General features: G+C 32.6%; 1 protein-coding gene across 1 annotated transcript in view; it reads right to left on the bottom strand.

The window, feature by feature from the left end:
• The window catches only part of Rtkn2 (rhotekin 2), a 75,048-nt gene that overhangs the window by 31,233 nt on the left and 30,835 nt on the right, over nt 1-12,980 (bottom strand). The window contains exons 4-6 of the mRNA XM_046419866.2: nt 12,631-12,684; nt 11,192-11,309; nt 8,415-8,612 (exon numbers count right to left, since the gene is read on the bottom strand). Of these exons, the coding sequence (XP_046275822.1) occupies nt 8,415-8,612; nt 11,192-11,309; nt 12,631-12,684 (370 nt within the window). The remainder of the gene's footprint in view (nt 1-8,414; nt 8,613-11,191; nt 11,310-12,630; nt 12,685-12,980) is intronic.

Below are 12,980 nucleotides of genomic sequence, written 5' to 3'. Positions count from 1 at the left end.
AGAGTTGCTGTTTGAATCTACAAGCTGTGTGGTGGCTCCTGATTGTGTGCCCGCTGTACCCAGCCAGACTGCGGCATTTGTGCCCAGCCAGACATTGGCATTTGGTGGCCCGTGCAGGGAACTTCTGAAGCTTAGAGGTAAGTGAAATTGCTCGCCCCTGAGGAAGAGCGAAAGAATGGGTGATCAATTCAAAAAACAATGTGTTCTTGTTTTGATTTATTTTGTTTTTATTTCAAGCTGCCTATCCCTAGAAATTTCTCAGGCAAACTGGGGGAAATGGTTGATTCAAGGTTTGAAGTTATTCGCCTCCGAGCAAGAGAAATTGTTAGAGGAAGGAGGCACCCCAGTGAGACCAAGAACAATTAGGGCATATGTTGATACAATACAAAAATGTAGCCCATGGCTTTTTAAAGACGAGTTATTAAGTATATCAATGGGACCATCATGGTATCCTGTAGAAGGATTTTTCTTCAACAAGAAAGAGAGGGCTAGTTCTGTTTACTACATTTGTCTAAGATCTTGGTTTTTACAGACATTTGACTAATTTACAAGGCTAAAGTGTTAAAATATCAACCACTAAATATGAAATCAAGTACTCTTTACTTATTAAGTCCCATAAGGTAATATATTTAAACATTATGTGTGTTTTCATAAATTGGTAAATGGAAAAATGTTTAATATTGCTTGTGTCTGTGTCTTTGCTAAAACAAGGTTATTAAGTGTTAAGATTCTATCATGTGTAATTTATATACAAAGAGTAGAAAAATTTTCAGTTGGGTTTCAATTATAGTATTATAGTATCAAAAACATGAAAGTCTTTCATCTTATTAAAGTGGAGTAATTTGTCTAAATCAGAAATTTTATAAGAGTTGTTTCAAAATGTGAATTTATAAAAAGGGTTAACGGTTAAAAAAGAGAGAAAAAGATTCAAGATATGGAAATATATTTTAATATAATAAAAGGTTAAAGGAAAAAGAAATGTTTCTAGATGAGATAATCTCTGTGTGGTAAAGTAAAAAGTTGTAAAATGCCATTTAAAAAGATTTTGAGGAAACTAGACTTACTTTAAAAGCTTGAGAAAGGAAGAAAGAAGAAAAAGGTATTTGTACATGGCAGATTGAGACAAAGCTTCTCAATGGAGTTAAAAAAGAAGGCCTTTGGTTGAAGGGCAGCCATGTAAACTAACATTGAAGCGATTTAAACAAAATCTAAGCCTCGTTTAAAAGAGTGAAGTTGTAGGTGGTGAAAAAGTACATTTAAAAGTACAGTATAGATGATAATTAAAAGGCTTTAAAAGGTTAAATTGAAGGTGGTTAAAATGCCTTCATGATGGAGGAAAGAAGCTTAGTTAATCTTAAAGGCATTGCTTAAAAAAAATGAGAAGATAATAGGATAAAAGATTTAGATAAAATAGATTAAAAATTTGAAGTGGAAAACTTTAAAGACAGAAGTATAGAAAGTTAAAAAAAAGAGATAAAAAAGATATAGGAAGATAGAAAAGATGTAGGAAGACAATAATTTTAAACCCACAAAATAGGAAACAAGAAAACTAAGAGGAAAAAAAAGCAACTAAGGGTAAAAATACAAACCTTAAAAAAAAAAAAAAAACAACTAGAAGATAGAAATAAGATAGAAAATGGTTGAAAATGTCAAGTAAGGTATTACACAGATACAAAATGCAAAAAGCTAAGACACCTATTAGATACAGACATATACTTATTAAAGCAAAAAGAGGGAATTGGAAAGGGGTATATATCCCCCAAAGATAAACTTAAAATAACGCTTTTTACTCTAAACTTTTTAAATTTGGATTCATCAGGATTTAGTGCTGCGGAAAGGCATATGTATCCAAAAAATGTACATAAGCCTAAGGTACTTTGGAAAGATATTCTAACAGGACAATGGAAAGGTCCTGACCCAGTGATTGTCTGGAGTCGGGGTTTTGTTTGTGTGTTTCCACAGGAAGAACAGCAGCCGATTTGGATTCCAGAGAGATTAACTAAAACAATTTCTACAGATCGAAAAGAAGATGATTTGACTCAAATCCATAACAGCTGATATCCAGAACACCATGCTTGGCCATTCTTACATCTACGACAGTGATTAACTAGTGATGCAATTTTTATTTCCTTGCCAGCGCACCCCATGTTAATTGTGGTAGTGCTGACATATCTTTGCTGATGGTGTCACAAGTGATGCAATTTTTCCCAAGGAGCCGTCAATTGGCTTGGTGTCGTGGCATTTCTGTATCCTCCCTTCTGCTAGTGATGGTCTAAAATTTGGGGGCCAATGGCTTATGCTGGACCGGTAGTCAGTGACGGGTATGATTCAATTGCAGTGGTATCAACCTAAGACAGGAGGCTGACGCCTAAAGGTCAGTTTTCCGATGACGGGTAAGAACCATATGTTGAATTGGACAACCTACCAGGCACGGTCCTTAAGCCACATTAACCTCACTCCCCCACTGGCACCAAGGCCAAATTTGGGGGCCAACAGAGGTGAGGCAAAGAACCTCACCCCCCCACTGGTGCATAGACCTATCCACAAGTATGGCTGTATGCTGGACCGGTAGTCAGTGACGGGTATGATTCAATTGCAGTGGTATCAACCTAAGACAGGAGGCTGACGCCTAAAGGTCAGTTTTCCGATGACAGGTAAGAACCATATGTTGAATTGGACAACCTACCAGGCACGGTCCTTAAGCCACATTGCTTGTTGTTTAATTAATCAGAAGGGGGGAGATGCTGGGAGCCATTAGCCAAGTAGGTATGACAATTTCCTTGCCAGCGTACCCCATGTTGCAGTGACATTGAATGTAGGTGACCTTGCTCAAGGACCAAGGCGGATTAGGGTGTTCCCAGTTTAAGATAATCGTGTTTAGGGCATTCCCAGTTTAGGTTCCAGGTTTAAGGTTTAAGATTATTCCTGCTGGGAATAGGGCGTATCCTGCTGCCTGAGTTCCCCTTGAGTTCTCACGGGATTCAGACAGTATATTTTGGAGATAGAAGCCCAGTGGAGGTGGATTTGGGCAGAGAACGTGGATTTCCCCAGAATGTGATTGTAGATGGCTGGTGTGAGTTCGGGAATAAAGAGTTGCTGTTTGAATCTACAAGCTGTGTGGTGGCTCCTGATTGTGTGCCCACTGTGCCCAGCCAGACTGCGGCATTTGTACCCAGCCAGACTGTGGCATTTGTGCCCAGCCAGACTGCGGCAATAAGGAACATTTTTTCTCTTCTTGATTCTATTTCTCAAATTTATATCACTTTTCTAATTAAAATAACTAATGTGGTTAAATGATACTACAATTAAAACCATCCCTAAGAATCAATTACATGTAAAGTACTATAATACTACATCTACATATATTAAATTTAAGGCACTTTGACAACTAATATCTTTTTTAATATTCAAAACAATTACCTTGGGTAGGTAGGGCAGATATTTCAGCCTATATTTTCAAATGGAAAAAATGAAGTTCAGAGAATTTAACTAACTTGCCTGTAGCTAACAAGAAGGCCCTACTATACCATACTACTTTCATGCTTCATTAATCGTTTAAAAAACCTTTTCAATTAAAACAAATACAAGGGCTGCTGATTCGACTCAGTGGTACAGTACTTGTGTAGCATGCACAAGGCCCAGGGTGTGATGCCCAACACCACCAAAAACAAACAAACAAAAAACAAAACTAAACTAAATATATAGTACATAGTGACATTTTACTCCAAGAATTTTGAGTGTAAGGGCCTCGAGTTAACCTCTGAATACAATGTACCAACTGACATAATTGCAGAATAATCATTTCTAAATGATTAAACAATTATATGCAGAAGTAAATAAGTCTTTACTCATATTTAAAAACTGCATTATCTTTCACAACCTCAAATATTTAATAATCTTGCTCCTAAAACATAAATAATCTATATATCCAGACAAGGATTAGGATAATTGTTTTGTAACTCCTGTGTAATTTAAAATGTAATATTGTGCCTTATTTTTAAATATTTTAATACAACTTTTTGTACAGTAAAATATCACACTTGATTTTACCAGTTTTCACAAAATTATATTTTAAAAGGTATATGTTTATTCAGGTGAGAATAATGTACTAAATAGTTAAAGGAACATGAAATAGATAATTCAGCTATTAGAGGAAATGGCAAAGTTGAATTAAAGGAATTTCAGTAAGCTAAATTCCATAAATAAAATGAATAAATGAATCACATCAGGGAGCATACTAAAAATTACCAAAAATGTTCACTGTCTTCTTTCAGATCCAACAATACTTTATGATGATATTTCAAGTTACTTCATTTTTAAACCATGACTAATTACAATGCCATTGCTTCCAAAACCAACAATGACTTCACTTTTAAAACATTCTTGTCAGGATAACATTTTCTTTCTAAAACATTACACTCATTCCTTTTAGCCAACCCTAATATTGAGTTCCCAAAAGTTTAATCAGCTACATTTTTAATTGAATGGGCCAACAATTATAACATGAGGGGGGTGATGTGAAAAACAACTATTTTAAACTGTAGTCTGAAATAATGCCCTTTTATCAAGAAAAATAGCTATATTTGGTCACATGTCATATTACCAGGAAAGATATACATTGTTTTATATGTGTTCATTTTGGTTTAAAATTAGAATCTACAGAAGTCTTCAGAGTGAACTAGATCACACCTCTAGAGCAAAAAAATTAATCATTTTGTGCATTTTGATTACTAATGTTATTCTCAAAACTCCTGTCATGGTGCTAAAGTGGACAGTTAAGGAAGTATCAGGTAAAAATAGGGGAGGGGAGGGAAAGGGGGATAGGAAGGGCAGCAGAATAAAATAGACATTATTATTGCTGTATGTATATAGGTGACTGTATAACCAATGTGATTCTGCAACCTGTACAATCAGAAAAATTAGAAATTATACCCCATTTGATTCAAATGTATGAATTGTCAAGATCATTGTACTGCCATGTGTAGCTAATAAAAAAAAAGAACATTAAGATGTTGGCTTATGAAATAAAACGTTGGCTGACCAAGCTCTTTAAAAAAAAATAGTCCTTGTATAACCTAGTATACTCTGGATTCACCAGAAGAGAAGAGAATGCTGGTATTAGGAGCACATAATATGGTGAAGTGTTATACAAGGTATTATTGTATCTTTTGACCAACTATAATGGGACAAAATAAGCAAATGGCAAAGTTGCATGAGAAATGTTCATAAAGAAAATTAGTATTTGAATTCTGGGACAAACCAAGTAGAATGACAAATGTGACTAGCAGAGTGAACACTTATAGAAATACATGCCTATCCCTATGAAAAAGAATTTAAGACAAAATAATGTTATTCCTCCAACTACCTCTAGGCTTCAAAGAGAAATATAGGTTAAATATAGGTTCTAATATAATTTAGAATATACTTAGCTAAATATAGGTTCTAATATAATTTAGAAAATATTTAGCTAGGAAATTATTAACATGACTTTAAATTTTAAAAAAGTCTCTACATTTTATAATCCTATGTCAAGTTTCCAAATGGCAATGTTTCAGCACACATTTAAGAGAGGGCTTAGAAAACGCTGGTTAAACAACAATAAAAATAGTAACAATAAATGGCAAGAGCTACATTTATTAAATGCTTATTTGATGATGTCCACAAATTATCTTTCTGAACCTCAACAATCCTATGGAGTGAGATGATATTGGTGTTATTATTATTATTCTCATTTTACAGAGGATTAAAAAAGCAGAGTATATTAATTTGCACTGGGTCAAGTAATAAATGATAAGTAATAAGTGACAGAATAAGATATTGAGTATTCGCTGTCCAACAACAAAGTTTTTAATTGTTTGAAGACTCTATTTGTTATTTTGCATTCTTTGAAGGGAGTATTAACCCTGGGAATGTCCCTAAGAAACTTTTTAAAAGAGAAATGGCTCTATCTAAGCATCTTTAACTTTCATTTAAGCAAACTGAGACCCAGAGAGAAATGTAATATGCCCAAGATATAGTATAGCTGAATAAGAGACACTACTGGTCCTGCTATTTCTTAAATAAGAAATTCTGCTGCTTAAACATTTTTTAGACTATTGAACTAAGTAATTATCTCTAAGGTCTCTTTCAGTTCTAAAACCTATGTTTCAACCTGAACATAGAATTATTTAATCATCATCAAAAAAAAAAAAAATAGTTCCATTACCTTTTGGTTGAGTTAAAGTACTTTCCAGCAAATCCTTGACACAATCTTAATGTACAATAGTGTTTGAGATAGTCTTAGATCTCAAGGATGAAAATTAAAGGTCCTCTGACCCCTCTGAAATGACATTTTTATTGGAAAGACTCACATTTTCTTTGATTGTTTTTTTGACTGTTGAATGAGCCCTATTCATGAATAATAAAATCAACTTAATGATCCACAGATACCTTAAAAAACTAAAAAAACCCAAAAACAACTAAAATAGAACAGATACCTAATAATTATATTATAAATAATAAAGGTCAAGGACTGCCTTATGAAATCTGTTTACATAATTGCATTCAGTTAAGATATAAAATATATGTTAGCACAAGCCTCAATCAAAATTGATGGAAAGTCATTATGCTAGAGTGCCAACACACATTTCACATGTAATACATCTGACATGAGTTATTTAATTACATTTGGATGACTGATGCTTCCAGGATCTATACCTAAAATACTTCATTTTTTGTTATTACAGTAAAACTACGGACATGCTGAAAAGTCGATTATATTAGACATGTAAAGAAATTCTAGAAATGCAGCCTAATCAATGGTTTCCCAATAAAACATAAATATAAAACTATTTGAGGAAAAAACCCAAACACAATGTTTGAAGAAGGTATCTGAAAGAAATCAATGCTCCATGGAGAAATGGTGATTCCAAGTCTGTATAGAAAAACACAAGACAAACAGTGAACATTCTATGATGGCAGGGAGAGAAGAAGCTATCAATGATTAGGTAGTATCAGAAGGATGCAGGAATCATCTTGAAGGTTTCCCACTGATCAAAGATGGAATAATTCGGGCATCAAAGAGAAGAAGAAGAACTATAACAGAATGAAACACAAAAGAATAGAAAGTCAGAGTTCAAATAAAACAACAGTATTTACTTCCATGGTTCCTAGGATATCAACTTATTTTAAAACTGGGTACATGTTAAGAATCAAGTAGTTTTCCCACTAAGTTTTATTGTAGTTGTATCCAGAGAATTTATAAGGGAACAGTCAAGAATGCCAGTTTAGGAAAAAAGTACAGGACAAATTTAGGAAGTCACCTAATTATAATCCCTAATGAAGTAATGAGTTATCAGTAATAGCTGTAAAAAGCATTAGAAAAAAGACTGATAGGGAACTTTATAATGTATGGATCAGGGTGGCAACACCTGGACCCAAAAGTGGAACAAGGATTGGGAGACAGTAGGAAATATACCTAATGATATGAAGTATTATTACCCTAAAAGAATTTGAATCTAATCAGCGCTGGAGATCTAACTACGAGGTTATAGGAAATACACGGGCCAGAAAAAAATGTTTTAAAAAGAAGGTACAATCAGATAGATTCAAACCACAGAAAATCCTACAAGACCTGGTTTCTTCAAAAAATAGTGACTAGAAAAAAAGAGAGAATTGCAATATTTATATTTTTAATGTAATATTATAGACCTGTTTGGATTCTTTGTTTTTTGCTTTTTGTTTTTGTTTTTTTTGGTACTAGGGGCACTTAACTACTGAGCCACATCTCCAGTGTTTTTTCATTTTGAGACAGGGTCACATTAAGTTGCTGACTGTCTCCCTAAGCAGCTGAGGCTAGCTTTGAACCTGCAATCCTCCTTCTTAGGCCTCCCAAGCCACTGGAATTACAAGCATGCACCACCTCACCCAGAAACCTGTTTGGATTCTGATTTGAACAAACAAATCACAAGAGGGCATTTTAAGAATGGTACAATTTGAATATAGGCTAGATATTAGTTATATTAAAGATATTTTTTATTTCACTCCATGTAGTAGTGATAATGTAAGTTTATTAAAATGTGATAAAAAAAATTTAAGGTCTGTGAGAATAAATCAGGCTATACATACAGAAATCCAATTAGTAGACTTAAATGTAGCAAAAAATGGACAGACACACAATCCCTTCTCAAGAAAAACATTTCATCTTTCTGGTAGATATTGGAATTCCAAACTATTAAAATACTGTGTCAATGACTTCCTACCTTCAAAGGAAAATACTACACTTAACTCAGCTGGGTAAATGTCAGACAACTAAGTTTTGTTTCTGCTTCAGGATGCTTTTCCATTCAAAACGTAAACACATACTCCATATATTATACTTTGAAATATCACAAATGTATATTATGTTACCATAAAAACTGTATTAGAAAACTTACACAGTAGTAGAATTGAAGAACAAACATGTTTCATGATTCTCTTCCTGAAGCACTGAATTTATTTTCTTTCCTGTAGCTTTACTTATAGATGTCTTAAGTTTCTTAGCTAGCTTTTTTGGTGTATTGGTTATGGAAGATTCTTCTGTACAGCAACTATACATTTCCACCTTTATCTGAAAGTCTGGTCCTGCTTCATTACTATAAACAAAGGCATTCATGTTAGAAATTTAATTCAGTAGAAAATAAAATTACAACGTCCTTTGATGTTTCCATAACATTCAAAAACAGCATTTACAATGTAATGAGACAGAATCTTCCTGTTTATTTAGTATCTAAATGGTCTAAGCATGTCACTACAACTTTCAGAGCTATCAGCTTCTAAAGTAAGACAAACTTAACTCAGTAAAATAAATGTATAAAGGCATATTACTTTAAAAGAATAAAATGCTATGGTCATTCTGTTCCACTGCTATTTGTCCTTTTCAGGCCTTTAATACCGCTGTTTTTAAGGTATTTAAATTACATGTATAACTTCTTGATATGACTGTTCCCCAAAAACAAAATCTGCTGAACCTTTAGTTTCTTTCTTTTTAAAAAATTATGACTCCATTTATATAAAATGTCCAGAAGGCAAAATTATAAACACAGAAAGATCAGTGGTTGCCTTGGGAATAGAGGGTTATGGGGATTGACTACACACAGGTTTAAGGTAATGTTTGGGGTGATGGCGATATTCTAAAACTGAATTTGAACATTTAGTTTTCATTTCTTCTTCATAGTCACTTAGTCCCCTTACCACTGGGTATCCCATCCCCATTTCTGTAACCTAATAACTATAAACAACATTTCACTTTTTGGTTATATAGGAGAGAAAAATGTCACAAAGTTAACAGAAATGATAACATGTTCAGGCATGAATTCCTTGGGATGTGCTGTCTTGGTGATCTTTGTATTCTTAACCCAGCCTTGTGCCTGGAACTAGAAGGTGCTCAGTACACATTTATTAAACAGTCTGATTAAACTCATATGAAGAAATTCTGCAATTTGAGCAAATACTAAGATTGGCTTTGCCTATTTTCAGACACAATGAACTACCTTTAGCATAAAATATTGTGGTGGTGTTACTAACAATAAAATAACTTAAGACTGCAAAAGAGGTCTGTCAGCAACAGATGTTGCCTGCAGACAGAAGGTCTATCGGTCTCAAAGATTTTAGAAATGCAACATGAACTTTTTAAATGGCCAATCTATAGTTTGGATAAATCCAAGAAACAACTTCCAGATATTTTTATAGTTTATTATTTGGCAGCTTCTAAACATACAGTATTCCTGGTAATGACTAACAAATGTCAATATTTAGAGGAAAACCAGAGCTTCATAAATATTGAATACTTATTAAAAACAATCATCATAACCAAAAGCACATTTTTAAACATTTAGAACATTTGTCAGCAGTTATTTTTAGAACAATTTTAAATATTTACAGAATTTTTAAAAAATTATAAATCATGTGTTTTCTTCCCAAGTAATTCATATTGTTCTTGAACCCTTGAAAAACAGTCTGATTTTTGGCTTTGTGGTAAAAATAAACAATAGCAAAGTGATGTGAAGAAAAGAGTCCCATTAACAGGATAATTTTGTCAGAAAAAAAATTTCTTAACAATAGTTGATAATGGAAATAAATATATTTAGATAACTAGGGAAAAAATTTAGCCTCAATTATCTAAGTATTAGGGGTTGTTTGGGAGGAGAGGGACCCTAAATAAATTCCTTTGGTTTAATACAGCTTATAAAAAGACCTGCGTTACTACTAATAACTCAGAACAATACATTTTATTTTTCTGCACTCTACAATTATTTTGGGACACTGGACCAGAAGCCACAAAATATGGTTTGCCGTAGTCTTTCTAATGTTAGATCTGAGTGGCAAAACTAGTCCTCTGAATTCTCAGCTGAAGCTCTACAGCTGAAAATGGCAGAAACCATGTATATTGATTTTATCTTAATAGTTCAGTAGATATTAACATTAATATATGAAGATAGAATCTTTGAAAGCCTAAAATAAACACAAATCCCATACTAATTTAGGCCAATTTGAAAGACGGCAGGAAAAACTTATGTTGGTTAAAAATTATTTCTATAGCTACGTGATGTGTTCTTTCTGGTTCTATATTATGACCACAATAAAAAGAGCCTGTAAAAGAGCAGGGGCAATAAAAACAGCCCTGAGGATCACCCATTTTTTTTTTTATTGTTTGGGAGTATATGAAAGAAGCGCACCATAAGAAAAAGAACACCCCCAAATTTACCAGAGTGGTTTTTCTTATGATTCATATTTCAGGAATATCTTATAAATGAATCTGTTTTACTGTTTTTTGTATTTCTGTAATTAAATTTCTTATTGAGATAGAAGAGTCTGTTTTATGTTCAAATTCACTCTATATCAAACAATACTAAGTGAAATTCCATTCTAGTCATAGTTTAGTCAATAATGGAAATATATTTACTATAAAATGTTTTAAAATTTATCATATCCAATGAGTCAAATATTCACTGCTAATATTCATTATAAGATTTCCATTTTATTTTACATCATAAATTTGCATATGAAAAAATGGCCTCATTTTGAATAAAGTAAGACTACAATGACCCAATAAATAGACCTTCATCCAAAGGCTCCCAAACTAAAATTCTTTAAGAAAACAAACAAACAAACCAACCCAGAAAGAAAAAATCTTCATAGATACTTTCATTCTTTGAAGATTAAAGATACTTACAATATTGTTACATTTTCAAAACATATATCTGTGATTGTTTTATCCACAATCACCATGTCAGTATCAAAAACTTCAGCTCCCATTTTGAATAAACAAAAAATGGCATAGCGCTGTGATCCTATAGAAGACAACATTTTAAGCAGCAATACATACAAGAAATATTAACATTGTCTTAAAATCATCTTGAAAATGAAAAGTATCAGCTTAAATATTTGTTAATAGATTCTAATTTTCATACATTGTATATTGTAACCTTTAACCTTTTTAATAGCTATTCTGTCAGTATACAGTAATACCTTACTCAACTAACAAACATCTTTAAACCAAAGAGTATTAAAAAATTAAGTTAAACATAAAGAACTCTAAAGGACTATCAGCAGGCTAAAGAAACAACCAAAATCATGAACTTTATTACCAGAAAACTCTTAACTCTTAATTAATAATGAATTTATTGTTATGTATACGCTATCACTTCTGTCATTTTGGTCTCCAAGTTTATTTAAGAAAAAAATGTTTTTTATTAGAAGAGGTTAAGAGTAGACACATTAACAACAGCAAAACATTTTCCACCAAACTAAAAGCAAGGGAGGAAACCACAAAAAATAAATAAATTAATTAAAAGTAGACATGGGAACACAAAAGACATAGCTGCTGGGCCTTTTAATTTGGTGATGTTATAAAGTATTAGGTGATTAAAGGGCTAAATCCTCATTATTGAGAAACCAGCTCTTTAGAAAAACTTATTCTCTACAGAAATCAGATTTACTTAATTCCCACATGCATTCCTTTGAAAAATAAATTATATTTCCTAATTGAATAACAAACACTAAACTGATTTTAAATTCTTCATATAAAACTAATTATGCTCAATATGATTCAGTTTTTCAAGTATGAGGAACAAAGCCATCACAATAGACAAAAAGATAAAGGATTATCACATCTTTTCTCTTTGCCTCTAACAACAAGAAATCATTTGAGGTTAATTTCCATGACCTAAGCAATACGAAGATTTGTGAAGACCATATAAAGTCATAAAATGCTGAAGAAGAAAAAACATTAGATCAAGCTAAAAATCTTCCTTTATTACATCCTGTTAAATAATCTGAAGTAACAAAATAAAGCAGAAAAGATCTCCTGGATTCTAGTCAAAGAAATGTTGCCTTTACCTTTATTCTGTGAACATTTTTTTTTTTTTTTAGTTCCACATTTTCCTTACTGTCTCACCACCCTGAACCCATTAGTTACTATCCTTGCACAGGTTCTGATAAACAACTAAATATTACATTTGCTGTGCATCATATCTTAATTAGTAAAAAGGAACATATTTATATCAAAAATCAGAAAACAGTTCAACAAGATTCTGGTTATTCTGTCAAATGACGTCAATTTATTTATACACTAAAGGTAACTTCTCAATTACAAATTAAAATCTTACATACGTTCTTTGCTGCTGAAGTGATCAGAGTCTTTCCACATTAGTGGTATTCGAACATCTACAAATAAGGTGGAAAATGACAAGTAATAATTCAGTAAGTTTTATTTATTACAGTGACCTGAACTTCTGAATTCTATGACAGATTCTGACCACTGAAACCAAAATGAAATGTATTATTTAACAGCAAATTTTCTAGTTACTTTTTATGATTTGTACATGGACTAATTATTTACATGCTTATTTATTTATTTTTGTGGTACTAGAAATGGAATTCAAGGGTGCCCTACCACTGAGCCATATTCCTAAACCTTTTTATTTTGAGATGGGGTCTTGCCTAGGCTGGCCCTGAACTTG

Source organism: Marmota monax, unplaced genomic scaffold, assembly GCF_021218885.2.
Source record: "Marmota monax isolate L192 unplaced genomic scaffold, Marmota_monax_Labrador192_F-V1.1 WCK01_AAM20220418_F8-fsc00019, whole genome shotgun sequence".
NCBI classification, from domain to species: Eukaryota; Metazoa; Chordata; class Mammalia; order Rodentia; family Sciuridae; genus Marmota; species Marmota monax.
This window is presented reverse-complemented; position numbering and strand designations above follow the sequence as displayed.